At 42.2% G+C, this 22,577-nt stretch overlaps 1 protein-coding gene across 2 annotated transcripts in view; it reads left to right on the top strand.

Annotated features, from left to right (window-relative positions):
* NFATC1 (nuclear factor of activated T cells 1) overlaps positions 1 to 22,577 on the top strand; it is a 111,156-nt gene that overhangs the window by 47,397 nt on the left and 41,182 nt on the right. For both annotated transcript variants that reach the window (XM_027721519.2, XM_039379103.1), the window contains exons 5-8: positions 559 to 731; positions 2,703 to 2,843; positions 17,175 to 17,230; positions 18,475 to 18,607. In XM_027721519.2, coding sequence (XP_027577320.1) covers positions 559 to 731; positions 2,703 to 2,843; positions 17,175 to 17,230; positions 18,475 to 18,607 — 503 coding nt within the window. The remainder of the gene's footprint in view (positions 1 to 558; positions 732 to 2,702; positions 2,844 to 17,174; positions 17,231 to 18,474; positions 18,608 to 22,577) is intronic.

The raw sequence follows: 22,577 nt of genomic DNA, 5'->3' as shown, positions 1-22,577 counted from the left end.
TCCAACTTGTTCAAATACAAACACATTGACAGTAGAATTGACCTCAGGGACAACTGTACTCATTAATAAGCATTTTCAGGACTTTGCCCTAGATTAAAAATCATGTCAGATTTTTCTCCAAATTAGTTGTAACAAGTGCAGTTGTAAGTAACCCTGCGTTCTACATTAGTAACACTGTCTGCACCATCATCTCATTCTATTGACTTTTCTAGTCTTGCTATTTCTTTGGGTTTTCGGTAGTCCTTAAGCACCATCCTGACAGGATGTGTTGAGGAGGAAGGGTCTGTTAGATTTTCTTCCTCTGAGAACTGAGGTAACGTCCTAAATTTGTGTGCTAAATTGCACCTACTACCTGTTACTGCAGATAGCCCCAACTTAGCTGCTTGTGAATGCAACTACTAGGCTAAACAAAGTGCTGTGTTCAGCTTGGTCATTGGGCTGTGTCTGACTCAGTTTTTTAAGAAGAGCATACAGGAGAGAGGGAAGATGTTGCACACTCATGCCTTCCTGAAGTCTGCTTGAAATTCATTGAATTGCTCTGTGTTTCCTTTTGGATAGCATTGACTGTGCTGGGATATTAAAGCTCCGAAACTCTGACATCGAGCTGCGCAAGGGAGAGACGGACATCGGTCGGAAGAACACACGTGTGCGGCTGGTCTTCAGGGTTCATATCCCACAGGCCAATGGCAGGACCCTCTCTTTGCAAGTAGCCTCCAACCCCATTGAGTGCTGTAAGTAGCAACAAACATCCTCCTTTTGCTGGGTATTATCATAAAATCATTTAATCAGTAAGATTGAAAAAGACCTCTAAGATATCAAGTCTGACTGTTAACCCGGTACTGCCACATCCACCACTAAACCATGTCCGCAAGTGCCACATCCACACGCGTTTTGAACAGTTTTGAACACTTCCACCCCATAGGCAGTCTTTGTCCACCAACATGCTCTACATTGATTTTGCATTACCTGTCTAGTCAGTGAACTTTAAACTGCTTTCCAAAAGTACGTGGTTTACATTGAGAACAGAATACCCTTGTCTTGCATTGATTGCTGTAGAAAAACACACACTTGAAGCAAAAGTAGAGAGCAGTTAAACCAATAGTAGACCTGGGAGTGACAGAGTCTTTTATTTTGGTGACTCCTTATCCTAAAGGTAACTGCTATAGAAGTTCTGGAAAACATCTCTCCTGCCCTTTTCACTGTCTGTCTCCCCATCATACAGCAAAAACCAGCAAACAAAACCCCAAACCCTTTGATGGGGAGCTACCAGTACACTAGAGCTGACACACTAGCACAAGCTGCCTGCGGCTTCAGAAAACCTCCGGAAACCAGGTTTCTGCACTGGGGTCTCTTTGATTGAACAGACTGCATTTTATCAGATACACTGAGACACCCTCCAAAGACACCTATATCATTCTTGCTCTGTAAGCCTCATCAGCCACCCCCACTCAAAACAAAACCTGTTTGTTTTGTGTAGCTTTGACATTTCAGGATAAGTGGTGGAAGCTGAATTTTTGTCTAACTCCCAATGCTAATTTGGTCAGCTGGATGGACCAAAACAATTTTTTAAGGTTCTGTTGAATTCCACAAAGGGGATCTTTCTGATGCTGACAGAGTAGGGGGTAAACTTAACATCTGGCAGGTATGTGTGGGGTGAGCTCTGGCAAAGGGGATGGAGAAGAAGACCTAATCATCCCTAACTCCATTCATGCTGGAGGGCAAAGCAAAAAATGTGAGGAGTCATGGTTTCATCCTGCTGCTGTTGAAGTTTAGAGAGCTTTTCAGTTGCTATATAGCAGGATAAGGCACAATTTAAATTGATCCTGAACTGGTCTGTGCAAAGGTGCCAAGCTCAAGGAGCCACCGAATGTGAAACCAGTTGGATTTGTGTCAGGGAACTGTAGCTTTGAGTGTTGTGTAATGAGCAAAAGCATGGCACATGGCTGCTGAAAAAAGGGGAAAACAGGAGAAAAAATAAGTGATAGTGTTATTTCCAGTGCAGAATGTGGAATAAACTGGTGCCGAAAACTTCATACATTTCTTAGTGCATGTAACTCAGGGAGAAACCATATAATCTGGATAAAGTATCACATCATCCCTTGAAGCAGCGCTTTCTTCATGTCCCACTTGAGGGGGCATAAAATGTGCCACAAAAATACCAGATTCTGTTTGCATGGAACCCTGTGTGATTTGACACTCAGGTTCTTTTGGAAACATGTTCACTAAAGTGCTGGATCACAAGGGCCATGGCTGCTGCTGCTGCAAGACAGTTTGCGGAATTGACAATACAATGTATAGTGACGGAAACAATATAGTGACTGAAACAAATTTTGAACATGCATGGTTACCTTGTCATGTGTGCCTTGTAAACACACAGCATAAAAGAAAATTGTTTAAAATAAATGAATTTCAATAAAAATATACTTTTTAATATAGTACAGATCAAATTGAGTTTTAAAACATTTGTTCTTTATGAGTCTTTTGAATCTGTACTGTTGTTTAACCCTATTGTTTACAGTCAGGGCACTTGAAAACAAAACACGTTTCCTGCAAACCTTCTGACCTTTCTTTGTTTCTATATCAAACTCAGCTTATCTTATGAGGGCAAGCATTAAGTTACTTACTAGTGCAGTATTTACTTTTTTGTGTATGTTTGTGGTTACCTTTTTTTTTTTTTTTTAATCTTCTATATAACTCTCCAGCTCAGAGATCTGCCCAAGAACTGCCTCTGGTGGAGAAGCAAAGTACTGACAGCTTTCCTGTTATTGGAGGGAAAAAAATGGTACTTACTGGTCATAACTTTCTGCAAGACTCTAAAGTCATCTTTGTGGAGAAAGCACCAGGTATGTCTTCAATCTAGACTCTGGTCTGTCTTTTGCCCCTTTTTAAAGTCTATGTCAAATGATGAAAGCATAAATATGGTAATAACATTTTTTTCTGTACATAATATGTTCTCCACGTCACTGGGCAAAGCTGTGGAAGTAATCCCAGCCGTGCCTAATGCTGAGGTTTTACACTGTGGCAAGTGTAGTTACAGGTAGACAATAGCAGCATTGAAAGTCAACCTTTGCCATTTGTTTTTGTAGCAAACCATGACTGTAGCAGGTAGGGTCTGTGAAAGGCATTGGAAGCCTCTGGTGCCAAGTCCCCATAAAGCCTGCAATACTGTGCATCTTCTTAAACATTTCTGTAACTTGTGGAAGAGAGAGCGATGCTGCTGCTGGTGTGGGTGCACATGTGTCTCCTCCTGTGGTGGTGGAGACTGGTGGCACTTAGAAGGTGCTGGCTGAGGAGGACTTGGAGCCCACACATGTTCATTTGAAGGACATGTTTCTAGTCTGTCCTAGGACTGGGGGAAGGATACAAGTGCCCACCTGCTCCTGCAGGGGACTGGGGGAAGGATACAAGTGCCCACATGCTCCTGCAGTGCATTCATAGTGGGACTGATTTTCCTGGAGAAGGATCCCAGGCCAAGCTGAAGCAGGGCAAAGAGCATGGAGTAGGAGCTGGGGCTGGAGCAGGAGCGGGAGTAGGATGTGTCTGCAGGAGCCATGGGGTACCTGCAGGAGCAGTGGATCACAGGGTAAAAATGCATAGTGTGTGTGTATGCCCCCTGTGGGAATAGGTGGTGGGAGCAGAGCTGTGAGTCAAAGTCAGGCTCTGAAACAAGACTGTTAAAGATAGTTTTGAGTCTTGTTTTGGAAAGGGTTTCCCTAGCGCTGGCACAAGCTATGGATTCCTCAGCTGCCGACTGAACCCCCCCCTGAACTTTAAACAGTCTTGGGCACTCCTTAGGCCGACAGCACTGGCTTTGACAATGTGCTTGTTTAACCCTTGATGTCCACAAGGTTCCCACGCTTTTCTCTTGCCCACAGCCCCTACCAGCAGCACAGGCAGTCAGACCATGGGGCAGGATGGCAGGACAAGCAGGGGAGGGTCTAGAGGGCAAGACTTCAGGTCTTTGGGCTCAGCAAGCTCAGGAGAAGAGCAGAAGACTTCCCTGAAGTTTCCCAGTGGAGTCCTGGGTTGGTGAGGTTTAAGTCACCCAAAGTGCGCATATGGGATGGAGGTAATGCCTTGACTCCTCGGGGAGAGACAGTGGCACTATTCCCATGACCCCCAAGCACAGCACACACTTGGGCTGTGACTGCGACATCAGCAGAATGTCCTTTTTGTTTCTTAAGAAAGTTGAAAAAGAAAGGAAAAAAAAGTGGTATTGCAATTTAAAAAACCTGAATTTTGCTCTCTCCGTGGATCAGTGGGGGGGGGAGAAAATGACTGTCTACTTTATATTTAAACTTCCTTTGCTGCACAGAACTGGGTTAGTGTGACATGTGAGGAGTGGAGTCCTCGGTCTGTCTCATTACAGGAAGGAAACCACATTAGAGGGTGCTTTCCTTCGTACTTATTTCATCTCCTCTTCCTTTTTTGAGTTAGAAAATTTTGAAGTATCACGTCCCAAAGGATTGTGATGGTGATGCTCTTTGACCACCAGCAGGTACCACAGTGGAGATTTGAATACTGTCTCCCTTTGCATTAAGTACCCTAAAAGCAAGATATTCAGTGCGTAGCTTTAAGTTACAGAATTTAAGGTCCTTCCTGGATTGAGTAGTCTCACGGTAGGTTTGTTGCAGTTGCAGGGCAGTACGGCCTCACGGAGGTACAGTCCAGGGGCTGAACCTTTAAAGTCGAGAGTCTGTAGCGTCTCCAGCAGCTGCAGTCACGTTACTAGGAGTGACACACAAAAAGCAAAGTTGCTGACTGATCTGGGCTGAGCAATTTTTAAGACTTCTGTGGTGAATTGTGTGCTACGCTGCCTGACACAGCTCAATGCATTGAAAGCAAACAAGAGCAATGCATCATTGCTTTAGTGGCAGAGTGCTCCATCTGGATTTTTGAACAGTCACTGTATTTAATGTCAAATGAACAAGCATTAGCAGCCTTCGCTTTTGTAAATCAGCACAAGGTGTTTCTTTGCCTTTCAGCTCTTGCACGTCAGTGAAAGTAGGTCAAGAGAAGGAACACCAGCATAGTTTCTCTTTCTCTTAGAGAGCTGGTTATGAACTTCTGTGAGACATTCATTAGTTTTGCTGCTTTTACCACTTTTGTTTTTGAATTTGGAATGTTAATCACGTTCCTGGTTGGTAGCAGCCAAACGCAGCTATTACAAAGTAATAGATCACAGGAATCCTTGTGCTTATAAAGAGAACGTATCTTTTGTGTAAAATTTAAATATTATACTATATGAACTCATGTCTTCAGTCCTCACTCTGACAGAGTGCCCAAGCCAGGAGGCAGTCTCCGGAAACTCATCTAATTCCTGCTAGTCTGCATACTTAATTGGTTAACTCAAAGAGTTTGAGAACACTTTTGTTTGCCTTTCTCCCCCCCCCCCTCCTCCCACCCATCTGAATAATTGAATAATTTCTCTAAGTCTGCTGAGTGTTTTTCCAAGCATGAGTCCCAAGCTTTCAGTCTTCAGGGCTAGCCCTCAGCTGTTGTAGTCTCTGGAGGAATGGCATTATCCTGGCCTCCTTTCCTGGGGAGTCAGTCTCAGCAGTGACTCATACAAGAGGGAATCCCTGAAGAATGATCAAATCAATCCTTCTGCTGGGGAGGCAGTGGCTTGGTGCTTTCAGCTTAACCCATTACTGGCTGCTGTTCAGCCCAGAGGCACGTGAAACAGAGCAAAACAAACTTTGCAGGCCTGTGACTCTGTGTCTCACACAGGAGAAAGGGATGAAGGCACGGCACACTGAAAGGACCAAGGGAGAAGCGCTGTGATCACCTCCTCTGGAAGGAGAAGCCCTCACGGTTGAGGTCCAGTGCTCAGGCAGAAGACCCCCCTTTGGATAAATAATGAGAGTGTTCAGAAGTGAACTAAATTTTGCTCAAGCCTTTTACAGTACCATAAAAAAAGTTCTCAAGTGTTGAAGTGAGTCCTTATTTTACGGGATTTTGAGCAATGCTCTGTTGCTTGCACATTAGACCATATTTTCCAGTGATGAATGATAGTATAAAATGATCATCCAAGAAATCTAGTGGTAGTGAAAATGTGAATACTAAATGTACTTTGAGAGGTTTCACTCTTAAATGCAGAATTTCCTTAGACTGGGGAGCCCCACAATTACTTTGTCTCTTAAATATTACACTAATAATTGTTTTTCCTATATTCTTTCACTTTCTGTCTCTCTTTGCAGTCATGCTTTTCTCTTCCTGAGATTCAAAAGTGGTGTGTGTGTGTGTCATGGTTGTTGGATGCTACATTTAGGATGTCCATCACCTATCTGTTTTTCACCAGAAGAATTAGTACTTTGTAAAATATAAAAAAGTCTGCAATTTCTTACTGGCAAAGGCCCTTGATGTCTGTAGGCTGGGATTCACTGTGTAGGCAAGATGTGCATTTTAGTTACAAAAGTAGATGAAATGAAGTTGGTGTTAGCTACAGGAGGAAGTGTTTGTCTAGGAGAGGCAAAATGTTTCATGTTAACACATGCATCTGCATGGATTGTGATTTGGAATTACAAAAAAAGACTGACTTAGTTCCTTATAATTTAAAAACTTTTTATTTGTCAGGCAACAAAAATCAGAAAATGCAGAGGTGTTTGGAGAGTGTGTTTTAATGACTATATCTGTCAGCTACCTTTTTTTTGGTAACAAATTCTACAAACACTCTGTATTTGTTTTCAAAGCTGTTTTTTTTAAAGTAATATGAATTACTGAGCACAAAACAGAAAAAAAGCCTAACAGAAGCAACCAGATTGCTGGCTCTTAGTATATCAGATTATGATTAGAGATCTATAAAACTGAGTGTGGTAGAAAAGTCCTAGTTTTCTTCCCTCTGTTCACAAAATGTATCCTGTAACAGATGAGTGAAAGCTCAGTGATGAGAGACAAAGCCAATATCCCAAGAAACAAAGCACAAGAAAGTTATGGGTATGTCTTCTTAGCATGCTGTAGGATGTTTTGGGTTAGAAAGAATAGCCCAAGGTATTTTGAGATTTAGAAAGAGCCTCATGCTGAGATCTGAAAGAGTTAATCTACCCTGCAAATTACTCCTTGCTCAAAAATTGCTTCTTGTTCCTGTAGCCAGAGTAGTTTTGACACTGGAAGTAGCTCAGGTATTTCTGGACTTCATGGATTTGACCAAGTCTAGACATACCTAAGAGATCAGGTTAAACTGACTGAATCTTCCCTATTATCAAGTTGTGATCTATGGGAAGAAATAGTCGTTTGATGTATTAGTATTAATTATCATTCAGTTGGGTTACCACTAGTTAAGTTAGAACTCCAAACCCATTTCTTTACTTTTGTGCTTAGTGATGAGAGTTCAAGACAAGAGATTTAAGGAGCCAAAAGGCCGAAATGTAACATCCATCTTCTCTATGGGATTAGTTTCTTGAATAATACTGACTTTGAAATTCTTATTCTGGGCTGTAAATGTTGAGGGCCACTTTGTCCTGGTCAAAGGCCTGCGTCAAAGCTTCCCTATAACAAATGCCCCTCCCTGAGGATGCATCACTCTCTGATGGACATTTATAGAGTTCACAATTTGTAATGCTGTATCTCTGAGTAACTCCAGACTTACAGACTTTAGTGGTTTTGAACCTGTTGTTATTTACTGCAACTTCAAATAGACAGTAATCCTAGCACCTACACACTCTGTAACCTAATTGCATAATATCCTCAGCTATTGTGCCCAAAGCCTTTGACACTCAAAGTTCCTGAAAGACAGAGAAATAAACAGCACATAAGCTAACATTTCCTCTAGGGATTTTTCTCTCTTTTAATAGTTTCAAGCAATTAAAGTGCTTTTCAGATTTAGTTATTGCTTCCAACTGTTCCTTTTGCTCCTGTTTTTATTTTGTTAAATGGATTTTTCTGTCAAAACTGTTCCTCTTCCCTGCTGGAACAGGTTTTGCTCTTAGAACATGAAGGTGCTGATGTGTAATGGTAATAGTTATATTAGAGCAAATGAAAGATAACTGGGTGCAATCAGCAATTATTTTTTTGTATATATGCCAAAGAAAATCATCTTTCTTTAAGTATTTCAGATGGGAAAACTTGCAATTTGCCTCTTGTTAAATGTGTGGTCAAGCTTGGTCAGCTGAATGTTTGCACAAAGGAAATGCAACATGGAAAAAGAAGGAAGCTGGATGAATTTAGGTGTCCACTCAAGCATTTCACAGTTTTTTGTTCCTCTCAAATTTTCCTTTCTCTAGAAGAGATTAGAGTCAATCAATTGCTGCTTAAAGATATACATCAATCTGATAAATTCAATTCTGTTTCCTGTATGTTGTGTGAGCAGAATTTACCTTGTTGTATGGCAGCTAACTTAAATGCAGTTTTTTAGCTTCAGGAGAACTTATAAAAAGTTGTGGAAAATGATATGTTGACGAAGCATTTGAGTGCCTTGTGGATGGAACAGATGCGTTGGGGAAGCATGTGGGCTTTTTGGTTTGACTTAGATACACTGTGGAGCTTAGGTTTTGGAGTCTGTTTTGACGTGATGCGATGTGATGTGATGTGATGTGATGGGGAGACGGGTGACCTGAGTCTTGGCAGAGCTCCATTTGGTAAAAGATCTTACATTCTCAGAGATCTTTCCATTGCTTTTTCCATTGCCAGTAGCAGTCACAGTTTGGGGGGCACCTGGCCAAGAAGGGGTCATGTTTCACACGGGTAATCATACTGTAGCTCACATAATAAATAAGCAAGCGGCAAAATTCTCTTTCCCCCTCTAGTCAGATGGACAGATACTACATAATTTTGTCATTATCTGTCAGTTTATCCAAGTTCAGGACAGGCATTGTAGTTGGCAGTGAGCGATTCAACGCTGACTCATGCGCATTGAGGTTAAAAATTCGGGAAACTAGATAAACTGGAAACTTCAAAGGCATACAAGTTGGGAGCATGGAGTTCACATGAAGGTCACTTGAACCTAGTTCCTAGAGATATATTGATAGCTGAAGGGGTTTCTGGCCACTGCCCAGAAATAGATATCCTTGGGCGAATAGTGTCATCAGATGATGGAGTCATTTGATGGTGGAACCCTTTCACGTGCACAAAAGAGTAGTGATTGCAGCTCGTAGGAAATGTCAGCACGTTTCAGTTTTTCCTGGCTGTTTAGTCTAGGGAATGGTGAAGACAGAGTGGGACAGCAGCCATACGCATGAGATGGTGTCAGCGGCAACAAGCCTCATCCGGACTGTTGCTCTCACAGTGAAGAGTGAGATCAGTCAATCACAGATACTTACTGTGGTCAACAGAGAAATAGGGAATAACCATGTGGTCTCAAAAGTCACTTGTCTGAGTAATCCTGTAAACTTTTTATTAATATAGAAAATGTGGCTGAATGCTGCAAGTTTATTCTTTCATGTCTTCCAAACGAAGTGGCTTCAAAGAGCTGTATCTGTGCAATCAAAGCTTTGTCTCTGAGCTTTTACAACTAGCACAAGATTTCAAATAGTTTTTACTGTTACTGTTCCAGTAGGACCCTCTGTCCAAATACACAGCCCTTACAAGAAAGCTGAGAGTCTAATGAAGCGATCAATGCATACAGTGGAGGAAAGAAGTATGGTGAGTTGACCTTGGCTGGATGCCAGGTGCCCACCAAGCTGCTCTCTCACTCCCCCTCCTCAACAGGACAGGGGAAGAAAATAAGATGAAAAAGCTCATGGGTGAAGATAAAGACAGGGTGATTGCTTATCAGTTACAGTCATAGGCAAAACAGGCTCCACTTGGGGAAAATAGTTTGTTCCCAATTAAAAATAGAACAGGATAGTGAAAAACAAAAGGTAGAACTGAAAACCAACTTTACTCAGGTGGACATCACAGGAAAAGCGGGGAGAGATGAGGGAAGAAGATCTATTAAGGAACTAAGATTACACCTTCAAGAACAATGTGGAAGAAAATATAATTACATTTAAGAGAGGAATAGAGAGTTAAGTCATTTTCAAAGTATGCCTTGTTCCTGGGAAGCTGATGTCAAGATGGAAAATCAGAGGAGAGAAGGAGGAGGGACTTCTAAGATTGAGCCTGATGTTCTTGGATTAGAGAGACAAAAAAAGGGACATGAGGGGGACAATGAGATGGAAAAATATAAAAATGCTATTCAAAAGCCTGCTGTTTAGACTCTGCTAAAATGTCACAAGGAGTTACCATAATGGGATATTTCTGGAAGATGACAAGTTGTGGTCATAAAAATAAAATGAAGAGTCTCAAAAAGGGATCAAGAAGGTTGAAAGCATTTGGATCAAACTTACACCTTAAGATGAGAAAGAACTAGAAGTAGCTATAGTACAGGTGGCGGTGTTGGCATCCAGCACAGAAGTAGAGGAAAAGAATTATTCATGGAAGAAAAATTTGGAACTTGATTTAAACTGGCTGTGAGGTTTGTTACTCCAATAGTCTGAGAAAATATGATACAGATTAGACCGAAGAAGATGGACCAGGAATATTTTACTCAGTTTCAGCTGCAGAGTCACAGGTTCAGCCTACTAGAGCTTCACAAAGGAAAGTAAAATTGTGAAGACAAGGAGATGACGTGAATGTAATCAAAACCAGAGTGAAGTACTGTCATGACTGCTGATGGGTGGCTGTGCTGGGTGTGCTTTGTTTGACCTGCCTGCTCTGGAGAGATTTTTCAGGGATGTCAAGCTTCAGTTTTACTTGAAATTTGTGTGTCTTAGACCTGGAATTACTTAAAGTTGTTAAATAAAACCCTCGGACCAACGATAATTTGAATAGAGGGAGGTGCCAGAGAACACAAATTGCATAACCAGCTTCCATTCTGCTGAAAATAGTATCTGGCAAATCATTCCAATGGTTTTGGCTCAAAATGAACACCAATCAGTCAGTTGTCAGCACAGTGCCTCCTTTTAATTACCTGAACTAAAATTACAGTTCATTTGCAAACACTTGAACTCAGAGTAATTAAGTCTGTTAGACATACTGTGGTAAAAGCTGAAAAGCCTCACCATTTAGGCAAAGTGAGTCCCTCAGCTTTTGGCTTGCCCAGATGAGCAACCAGAGAGGAAGCACATGTCTGGCACAGATGCCAAAGTACTGTAAGATGCAGTTTGTGCTGGATTTCTATCACCTGGTCGCTGCATGACTTTTTTATTGTTAATTTAAGGTAAAGAAGAGAGAAAAAGTAACTTGAGAGCATCCTGTTAATGACAGATACACCTAAGTCTACATAGTATTCAGCTCAGTACTGCAAAAATGTATAGCTGAAGGAAGGGACAAAATACATATGCTGCAAAAATGCTCATGAGGAGACACAAACAAATGCAGCACCTTTGATGTGGAAATGAAAATAGGTCAGTTATGCCTGAATCCTGCTGCTCATGGATGGATGCATGCCAGAAGACATGCCAGGGATGGGGAGCGAAGCTGTAGGGGAAGTCTCTGCAGCAGGACAGTAGGCTGTGAGGAGGGCAGAAGAACAGCTGCGGGACTTCCTGGCAAGGGAGAGGAAAATAAAGTAAGCAAAAATCTGACTAGCCATGTGGTCTCATAGCAAAAGTAGTGAAAATAGCAAAGTAGGGAGATCAAGGTCGTTGGAGAGGCAAACAGGGATGAGGTGCTGGGCAGTAGGTAGGCAGGCCATGACACCAGCAGGAGCAGCAGCAGGAGGTAGAGCTGCTCTGAAGGTGGCCCTGGAACCAGGAGGCATATTACTGCTCACAGAGCCCTAAGAGATGTAAATCTCAGGAGAGCAAAGTACCATTGAGGAGATAAGAGAATGGTCATTTACATTGGAGATGTAAGTGGCCACTTACATTGCAGATACTTACTCTCTGCTGCCTCTGTATTTCTGCATGTTTTTTCGCTCTCTTGGCCCATCTTCTCTGTACATCTCATGTCAGATTGCTTGGCTGGTGTTGGTTCACCCTTAGTCTGACCCTCGTAAATGACTTTAAGATGTACACCAGTGTGTCAGCACAGGCACAGAATCCCACCCACTTGGTAGGATTCCCTTCCCTGCATGGTGTTCAGCTGGGGAAGCATTGTTCACAGCAAGACACCTGCAAGACTGCCTGAGAAAAGGTTGCTGCCTCTGCAAAATCCGGCACTAGTACACCCTTGACAGCAAATATGTGCCAGCAGGTGAGACAGTGCCAGTGGGTCATACCCAGGACTGGCATGGGGAGTGCTGTCCTCCAAGCAATAGAGCTGCCTCCTTGCCTCTCTCATTGCCAGCCCAGGTGCAGATCTGGCTCGACTTGCCCTTCCCCTGGAATCCCCTCTGCACAGAAACAGATAGCTTTTGAGTCTGAATGATGAGACTTTGCCTTAGTCTTCATCCTCTTTTCATGGAAACCCATCCATTCCTTCTGAATGTGTTCACAGATCAGTCATCTCAGTGTCATGAGGGTACTTACCAGGGAAAAGGGGTTAGGGTGCAAACTGAAAATTTGTAAATCCTTCAATCCTCGGGGATTTAAATATGCATTGTTAGGGCCAAATAGGAAAGTAGGCAGAGCTCCTCAAAATGACGCTGCATTGCGTCTGTGCCCTGCCTGTGTTGGACATGTTAAAGTAATCTGGGATGTAACAGGAGTTATTGTTCAGGGTAATCTCACAACGCATTAATCAAGTAGTGTGTTCCTTTGGGAGAGTAAGGCTTGTTTCACCATTTTACTTGGAATATATGAATGTAAATACAGATTTACAGTGCAGCCAGTACAGTCAAACTCTGTTGAATTGCAGGCTGGGAGAGTATAAAATGTACCCTGTGTACAGGCAGTGAAATCCTACATAATATCTATTCTTCTCATATCTCAAGTGAACACAGGTCTACTAAAGAGTATAGAGTGTTTTAACCTCCTGTAGTAAAGTACCTGCATGCTCCCATTATGCCCATTTCATAGAGGTGAGGTTTTAAGTGGTTGCCAGATGTTATACCCTCCTGCATTTCCAGGCTTGGGGGGCTTTTTGCTCTTGTATATTCTTTCCCCTTTCTGCAATCCATTGGTTTGGAATGAAAGTTACGCTGGTGGCTTGATTGTTTTGAGCTTGCAAACTCCTGGTGCTATACTTGGAGTTCCCTGGGGTACGAAGGTAAATCCAGCCCTAGAAACCCAGGGGGTTCTGTCCAGATGGGCAGAGGTGAGGGGAAGATGCTACAAAAATGTCTTTGGAAAGCTCTTTGTGTTGCTCTGCCATGAAGAAAACCTGTATGTCATGGTCTGCTAGGATCTATATGTGAATAGCTGATGCTGCTAGATTTACACAACTACTTTTTAGTGCTGCTTCTGTGTTAAAACAGGCCTTTATGGTGCTTTTTTATGTGGAAATCTTGTAGCTGGGTGTGGTGGGGAAGCCGTTCGGTGACTCATAGTGCAGGGAATTCCCTGATGAATTAGAGTATTTTTACTTCTGGACTTGTGCGCAGTTTCCTTCAGTGCCGAGTGAGCGGCTGATAAGAGCAGACTACAAAGGCCCATTCACTGTTCAGCCACCCCATGTTAAAGCAGGGTGTTTATGCTTTACAAAGCTGAAAATCCACTCCACGTAACGTGGTGGGTTCATGGCATTTTCGTCATTAGCAATCCCAGGTGCTCCGAGTGTCTAAGCAACAACAACAAAAAAAAAACCAGAAGCGGATGGTGGTGGAGTGCACCCTGAGCTGGGATGGCTATAAATAACAGCGATCGGTCTAAATGTCAGGCTTCCTGACAAACCTGGTGTCTTCAGCTGGCAGCAGTGCTGATGGCCACCTGTTAGCACAGCGTCCAGCCCGGGCGCAGGCAGAGAGCCTGTGTGGAATGGGGGATTTCTCCTTCCCCCAGCATTGCCACACTCCTGCACTGCCTCTTTGGGAGGAGGGGTTTGAGGGTCATTCATCTAGCCCGTGGCACAGTTCACACGTGAAGCCTTGGCTTTGTCAGGTCAATGGCTGTTGCTGCTGGCAGCGAGGGAGCAGGGCACTCCGCCGGGGACTCTGCAGGGTTTCTGCCCCGCGGTTCTGTGCACGGATGTTTTGGTTTTATTTCCATTTTGTAAAAGAAAACCTCACATAATAAAAGAAACCCGGTATAATACCTCAACACAACTCTTTAGCTATATAAAGAACTGTCTTTCTCTTCAAAATATTGCACTTATAAATCTTAAAAATGCCAAAACAAAGCCAGGCATTTGGTTTGGAGAAGACACTTCTTATTACTTGGTAAAAGTAAATAGTGAAATGAAAGGAAATGAAATAAGACCTTTGGAAAAGCCGTTTTCTCCCTTTTCCTCCATGCCTCCTCCTCTCCTTCCTCTCCTGACTCCATCTCTCCCCCTCCCTGTAGAACAACTGCCCATTTGGGTACGGTAATTCCAGAGAGTAAACTTTAACGGGAATGCCTGAAATGTGTCTGCTTCAGCTTTGTGTTATGTCTGTAATTTGAATTATTTGCATTTTGGAAAGGTATAAATTGCTCTGGTGTACTTGGGTTGGCTGGCAGCCAGGAGGGAGTTGCCTCAGGCCCAGACCAGGCGCGTTGCTGCAGATGTGGCAGACGTACAATGGAAACTTTTGTGGGCGAGCAGCCCTCGCTGCTCCAGCACATGCTGACAGGAGGCGGCATCCCGCCTGCTCGCCAGGCTCCCCAGTGGATGGGCGCTGGGGCAAAACCATTTTCTCTGGCATAGGCAGATTGTCTTGGTGCTTAGGGCTCCCAAAAACCATTCTGAAGCCATTATTCTTTTTTTTTTCTTTTAATTTCAGCTGAACTGTATAAACCTGCAAAACATGTTTACTGTAAAAGGTTGACGTAGTGGTCTAAGGTTTCCCTCCTGGAGCTGATCCCAGTCCGTGGGCGTTGAGATTTCCCTCTTGGTTCACCAGACGTAATATGAGGAATTGTTGGCTTTGGTTTTTTTTGGGTTTTTTTTTGGTTTCTTGCTTCATAACAACTTTTCCTCCCAGTGTTTTTGTTAAATGAAATGTGACTATCTGCTATCTGTTAATTAGTTGTCTATTCCCTACTTCTTCCCTTTCCCCTCAATTGCTGAGCAGCGATGATCTGGACACTCTCAAGGGAATTTCTTGGAGCAAAGCCCGTATTGTTCTTATTAACTTCCATAAGACAAGCCATGGCTCTGGATTTTTATTTTCCTAATAGTTTAGATTACAGCATTTTTGTCATCATAAAAATTTAAAAAATGCATAAAGGCAGTGCTGCATGAAGTAATTGAAAGATGAATTGGAGATGGAATAATTTTGAATTTTACTGAAGTATCGGCAGGAAATAAAAACCAGAAACCTGAATCAGATCATTCATCTTGCAAAGCAGAAATTAACCATAGTGAAAAAACCTGAACTTCTGGTAATCCGTTTACAAAGGCAAATTGAACACATGTTAACTACTAGTCTGGACGTCTGTAGATTTAAAAAAAAACAACCCAACAAACCCCTTACAAAGCAGAAGTTCCTAGACTTTGCAAAACGTGTGACAGTGTCGGAGTTGTGTTGCTTTTACAACTGATTGAATTAATTAGGGGCAGGGAGGGAGGGCTTCAGGGCCTCTATGAGGAGAGGGCTGGCAACAGAGGAGGCTGCTCCCAGACAGGGGATGTGTCCTGGCTTGCTGAATTTCGGTCGGGTTTTTTCTACTGACAGCTTAGGGGAAGCATCTGTTGTATAAATTGTGAAGTGATCACCAGTCCTCCCGAGAAGTCTACTTCAGTTTTGGCACTCTCCAAAGGACTCGTTAAGGAGACTGGAGCACAGTCTGGCTGCTCCTTCTTTCCCCACAGCCGAACGTGGCAGTACCAATTAAAGGGATTCCTTTTCTAGCGTCACAAGTTAAAATATAGGAAGAAGCTGAGGGTAGGTCTGCTAATTGTTTTCCTACAGAAAGACCTGCCAAATCCACTGTGGTATTTGTGCTGCGGCCTTCACATTGCACTTCTTTCCATACGTTAAAAAAAAAGGGGGGCTGGACATTAAAACAATTGCCAGGGCTAGTCCCTCAGCAGCATTCCTTTCACAGTAGGACAGCTGTACACAAAAATATTATTTACAGACATTTGTAATAAATCAGGCGGTTCTAAATGCGTCACCTCCATCCTGGCCATGAAAGTGAACAGAGAAGAAAAAGTACACTCACTCTTTTACCTTTCAAAGAGCTGTTTTCCTAAGGCAGACCCCCTCTATATGATGAAGTTCAAAATAACTAATATTTGCATTTGCATGTCCCAATGCCACAACAAATGTGCAAAAGAGATGACATAAAGTCTCAGTTTCCTGTTCATTTCAGTAGCATCTGACAATGGTGGCACTCCTGTGTCTCTCCTGCCCAGCTTAGCCAGCAGTCTGCTTATGGCCTTTCATTTGTGTTTTCCTAGGCCTGCAGAATGGAAACCTTATGTTCTGTATTATTTTTCTAATTTCTTCGCTGTTGAGGTTTGAAGACGCAAGGAAGTAAGAGCCCACCTTGTTATTGACAAGTTATTTCTGTATCAGTGATGTGCAGAAAAAATGACTAGACAAAACCAATTTCTTCCCCAGAAAAAGTTACAGCTGTGGCTTAAATCTATGTTTGCTTGAAAACAGAAATACAGTAAATTAGGAGGACCCAAGACATCACTAGAAGCAGCTCCAGAAGTGCTAAGCTAAGTGTAGCTAAGCTTAACCAACTTTAGAATGAAGCAAAAAGCTGTGTTTCCCAGCCTATGGCCTTGCCTTTTGATCCAAGCAGCAGAATTATGACAAACCAAACTAGGAGTATATTAAAATCAAATACTGCATGGCTGAGGAGTTTCTTAATACTACCTTTTTTGTTGTTTTGTTTAATATTAATGTTGAATATGACGTACAGCATAGGTAGTAATCAAAAGGCCTCACAACGTAGCAGTATTGTTGTCTGAAGGGAGCTAAAGTGTACAACAGTTGCATATTTTACCATACTAGTGGCAGAACAAACTCACAGCAGCTTTCCCCATCACAGCATCACGTGCTCTGGATTGTGGTTCTCCCCTTCAGAAAAGCTGAGCGGACTCCTGCCACAGGTTACCCAGTTGGTCTCTTAGTTGGGCAACACTTGGGCAATGAGTTTTGAGAGCTCTTTTTCATATATGTAATGCCCCTTCAAAGAGATTTTTTTGCAGAAGTCATTCCTTTCTTGTCTTGGGAGAGGAAAAAAGGACAGAAGTAGATATCTTTTTCTTTTGTCTTTTAGATGGTCACCATGTGTGGGAAATGGAAGCCAAAACTGACAAAGAAATGTGCAAGCCAGTAAGTCTGCCTTAAATATTTTAACATCAAGATGAAAAATATGTATTCCCTTCTCCAGCACTGTTACTAAAGAGGGATTTCCAAGGCTTTGGCACTGAAACAGAACAAGTACTTAGGCCTCCCCGCCTGGAAATCTTTCTTTAACGTGAGCATGGGGTAAAGAACCTTCTCTGGAAGCTATCCCAAAAGTAGGAGAGACCATTTGGAAAATATTTTTTCATTGTCCAGGATGGGCCAGCCCTGTCTGCTCATCTTCTATCTTGCTGGGTCAGTTCTTTCCTCTGCTCCCAAAGCAATTTCTGATCGTTTTCCTTGGCTTTCCTCTAACTTCAGCAGAAGAAACCTGAGTACCCTCACAGGAGATCAACCCCACACTAGAGAAGTGTGGCTCTCTCAGCCATGACTTAAGTGGGAAGTACGTCCACTAATCCGTGTCTCCAGCAATATGCAATACTTGCAAACCTGCAGGCAAACAATTTAAAAATCTCAGCTGAATTCAGGCCAAATGTTAAGATGAGCATTCAATTTTATTCTTTCAAAAAGTGCCAAGGGAGGTTTTGATGGTCATAATAGATTTCACTGTGCATTTGTGTAAGTTGATGCCCTAGCAGCTAAGTCTTTCCTTAGCCCCATACCTGGAGCATTTGGTTTCTGACAGTGGAAGATCATCTACAGGCTCTCCAGCCTTTCTTCCTGTATCACTAGATGTTCTTGCAAGATCTCCCATCTACAGAAACTAGCATGCTTAAAACTTCCTGAGTTGTTATATGTAAAAATACTGCACTGTGGAAAATGGAAATATTTGAATAATCCTGTCCTAATGGCTTTCAAAGGAAATTGTGTTAGCTTGAGATATACTGGGGGTGACCTGCCAACTGAGCTGTTGTGCTTTCTCCTGCTGAGTTAGAGACCACAATTTGATTGTGGTCCCAGATTCTTGACAGAGGCAGGAGGCATAGAGCCTTGTCCATATGCAGTATCATATTTGCTGTCCAAAGTGAAAGCTAGAGATTTTGTAAAGATCTGAACCACACTAAAATAATATCCCTACTTCTAGAGTCCTTGGAATGGACACAGGAGTTGGTGGGAGGCCATCTTTGTCCACAAAGCCTACCAGTTTCCCTGCAGAGGGTGTTCTTCCTTGTGAGCCCGAGCACCTCCTTTTCAGGGTTGACGTTTGAATACTGTTGTACAGCTTGACTGCTTTAGTCATACCTTGACTTTCTGATGTGTTGCTTTTGCAGAATTCACTGGTGGTCGAGATACCACCTTTCCGCAATCAGAGAATTACCAGCCCTGTTCAGGTCAACTTCTATGTCTGCAACGGAAAAAGAAAGAGAAGCCAGTACCAGCTTTTCACGTATCTCCCTGCTAATGGTAACAAAACATGTTCCTTATCTCTGCTAGTAAAATCTGAGAGATAATGATGATTACTTAGAAAGATTTATGGTTCTGGTAATTTTTTAGTTACCTGAATAATTTGGATGTTATACCTGGTGTTCTAAAATGAGAGTGAGAATCAACGCATGAGAGGTGCCTTTCTCTCTGCTCTCTGCACAACAGACCTCCTCTGCAGATTATTTCCATTTGTGTTGGTGGCAGAGACCTGTTGGAACAAGGGCTTATGCTTTTGGGAGCTGAAGAACCACAACATAAACATGTGTAGTTACAAATTGTGAAGGCACTGAGCTCTCTGCTAAGTTGCTGTCAACCCTCAGTCTGAATTTCTGGCCCCAGAAGATACATTGCATTTGAATAACACTTCTGAATTTGCACCACAGCATTGTAAGCATTCTGGGCTCTGAGCTGGAAGTGATGTGTGGATTCTCCTTGCAGTCATCCTGCACCTCGCTGTCTCACAGGGGATGAAAGTTGAGATGGGCAACATGGATGGAGATCAAAGCGCTCCTCCATACAAAATGCTTTATGTATGGGAAATGTTCAGAAACACATGTGCCAGTATTTTTTTTTTTTGGTTATATTGATAGCTGTGAAGTGACAATAAAGTCACTCATGATAGCTGAATTCCAAGCAGGCTTGTAATGAAGATTTTAATAGCAAATAAATTTAGATATTTTTTTTATTATTATTCGAAATGGCTCTTTTTCTGAGAACGCTCTTTTGGGGAAGGCAGGAATAAAAAGGTACTTGTTTTGTTGTTGTTTTGGAAGGAAGAGGAATTAGAAAAATTATTAGGTTATGCTTTTTTGTAGTCTTTCCAAGTGAAAATAGTCCTTCTGAGGGAAATTCCCACAAAGCAATACTCCAGTCATGTCACATGACTTGAAGAGACCTGCCAGCTTGTTTCAGGTGAAATCCCTTAAAGTACACATTTGGAATTTCACCCAGTTAGCATGCATGCACTTCGGACTTTTATCAGGACTTTAATTTTTAATAAAAGTACAGGAAACTTGACATGGGCAACTGACTGCTTACTGCATATGTGCTGTGTAGCTATGCTTCAGTGAGTCAGCCTACTTATGCAAACTTCATCCCCAGTGGGGATGTCTGTGTATATTTAAAGACTGTTCATCTCTTAAACTGGAAAGAAAAAGAGTTGTTATTCTCTTCCACAACACTTTTCAGCAACAAAAATCAGTTGTAGAGGCAATCAGGTATTGCCTTGTCACCCAAGTTCCCCTCATAAATATTTCAGATTCATGCCTCATGTTAACTGCTGTTTATTAAACAGCATCTTCCCTCCAGCCTTTACACAGGCCATTATTTACCATTGTATTCTAAACCATGGGAGCAGCATTCACTGCTGCAGAGTTGGTTTATGCTACCCCCATTCTCTGTTTGAAACATTTGATGTTTCATTTGATGTGAAGAGATGGGAATATATAGCTAGTGACAGGCTAGCCTAACAGAGAAACAGCCTAGGCTTTATTCTGCAAAGACATCTTTAATTATGGTAATTGTTGAAATCACTGAGAATCTTGTTTAGTCTGCTGTACCAATTTAAATTCACAGGAAATCTTTTCATTTCAGTGTAGGGAAACCTGAAAGAAAAAATGTAACACCAGGGTAGGGTAAAGCAAAGGTATTTGTAGTAAATATGCCTTTCTCCTGTTCCTGTTTGGTTCTCCACTCACGTTCTCTTAATACACATGTATATGTGCATATAGGCAATTGAGAAACAGGTTACATTCTTTGCAACCTCTCTCATAACAGTGGTAAGAGTGAATGTGCTTCTGCAATCATCAGAATTAATAGTATAGTATGTTTTTATTATGCATGTGTTGTAATGCCTGTGTTAGAGCTTTAAGGTTTTGCCCTTACATAGCTGGTGTTTTTTTCCACCTTGCCTTTCAAAGATACATACAATCACCGTAGAAACCACATATAGTGACTGAATCAGTGATTTATGCTGCTGTATTTCTAGGAGTCATTTTAGGATGTTCTGCCTTAATTGCTTTCAGTCACAACATTCTCATAATGATTCAAGACATTGTAGAAAACTAAAGTTTAGCTCGTAGGGAAAAAAATACTTGAGTCAACAGCCACTGGGTGACCAGTGTAAAAAATGTAAATTATGTAAATGAGATAAGTGATTTTGGCCCAGTTAACAGTTTGTCTCTTGTTTAAACAAATCCCACAAACAGAGAAGGTGAAGAGTTTTGAGAAGCAAATGTCAGTGATCATCAGGTGTAAGATGTGGTTTCACACAGATCTGATGGTATACTGTAAGCTGCTTCTCCTTCCTTGCTTTAGGACTAATCAAAATGCTATTATTTCAGTGCCTACTGTAGTTTTGCAGGTATTGCTGCATGAGGGAGCTTTTAAAAGCTTCATAATGCACATTAGATGTATTTTACAGCTCAACTGGACTGTGCCAAAGCAAAATACCATATATGGACTAAAGCATAAATATCGTGTGAGCCCGCTGGCTGTGATCCTGGGGTGGGTGTGGGTACATGCAGACCAGTGGGAGAGCCATGGGCTTGCTGTGCAGCTCCCACCCCGACCGCAGAGCAGTAGGGGTTTTTTTCCTGTAGCTCCTATTTCTCCTCATTCCCTAGGGGAAAACAGCCAGTGGATCCAGGGACACGTGGCCTCACTCATCCCACCTCCTATGGATGGTCCTATAGCGTCTCCATGGAGTACAGCTCTGTGACATGCAGTCAGCACAAGCTGCCATCTCCAGCAGAGTGTTATGGTTTCGTCTCCATAAGACTTCTCCCGTGCTGCGGAGATGGGGCAGGATTGTACCTTTCCTCTGTTAGCTCAAGTGTTTTGCAGAGCAGGGACTTTGTGAAGATGAGTTCCTGCTTCAGAAACAAAAAAACGCTGCAAAAATGAAAATCTTACTGCTCTGTAAATGAAAAGTTTAAATAACAAAACAAACCAGAAAGCAGACACTTCACAAATGGAGCCAAAATGAGCTTGCTTAAGTCTTTGGCTTGGGATAGACTGTAAACCTAAGTACTCATAATCCACTTTTAATTGAAATTTTGATTTATTGTTCTGCTAAATCTGAGCAATCCCTGAATCCTGTCTTAGCCTATATTGTGCAGAAATGACTGTAATGTCATTTTTTTAGTATTACTTTAATGTTACGCATCACTGAGCAACTGCATATCAGTTTTGTCCTGGAGCCTGCAGGCTGTAGGCTCGACATGCCTGGTGCAGAAATATAAGTAGTTTCCATACCATTCTGGCACAGGTGAATTCCCGCAGCTCATATGGTAAGTACTGATACGTTTTGCATTGCCACATCCCATCAGAATTTGGGGAGGAAGGCTCCGGACCAGATGCTGCAGTCAGGAGTCTGAGCAGAGCACAGTGAGCAGACCCTTGGATATTCACCTTTTAAAGTGCCTCCATTGCTGCAGCTTTGTGCAGATGGGCTCTGCGGCTCCATTATGTGCAGCAGAACATTTTGGAAAACCATTGGTGAACCCTGCCTTTGTGAACCCTACCCTGTAGAAAAACGGTTGGTTTTAATTTCTGTTTATGACTGCATATCATTTTGCTTCCATGAATTTATTATATCATTGGCCCATATATGCATTTGAAATAGGAGGAACAGTCTTCTGAAATCACTAGATGTAAGCAGTAGCATTTGAGGGATAAACTAACCTGGAGAGCCTGAAGAAGTACACAAGCAACCAGACGTATGCTGTGGTTCCAAAACCTGTGTTTTCATCTACTTAAGAAAGCTGAAGGCATTCTCCTGCTCAGAAGACTTTAAACAACTCACTGAATGATAAGGGTTAGATGTCTGTTTGTTCAGATTTCTTTTATGTAGGTACATCAAAATAGAGGAAATGTGTTGAAGAACTTATTTTTTGCAGATTGAAGTGAGTGCTCTCTATGTTTTCTAATATCTAATGAATGTTGATAT

This window comes from Pipra filicauda, unplaced genomic scaffold, assembly GCF_003945595.2.
Source record: "Pipra filicauda isolate LSUMZ 115617 unplaced genomic scaffold, ASM394559v2 scaffold155_size1731166_pilon, whole genome shotgun sequence".
Taxonomy (NCBI): Eukaryota; Metazoa; Chordata; class Aves; order Passeriformes; family Pipridae; genus Pipra; species Pipra filicauda.
Note: the sequence above shows the minus strand (reverse complement) of the source record. Positions and strands in the feature narration are given on the sequence as shown.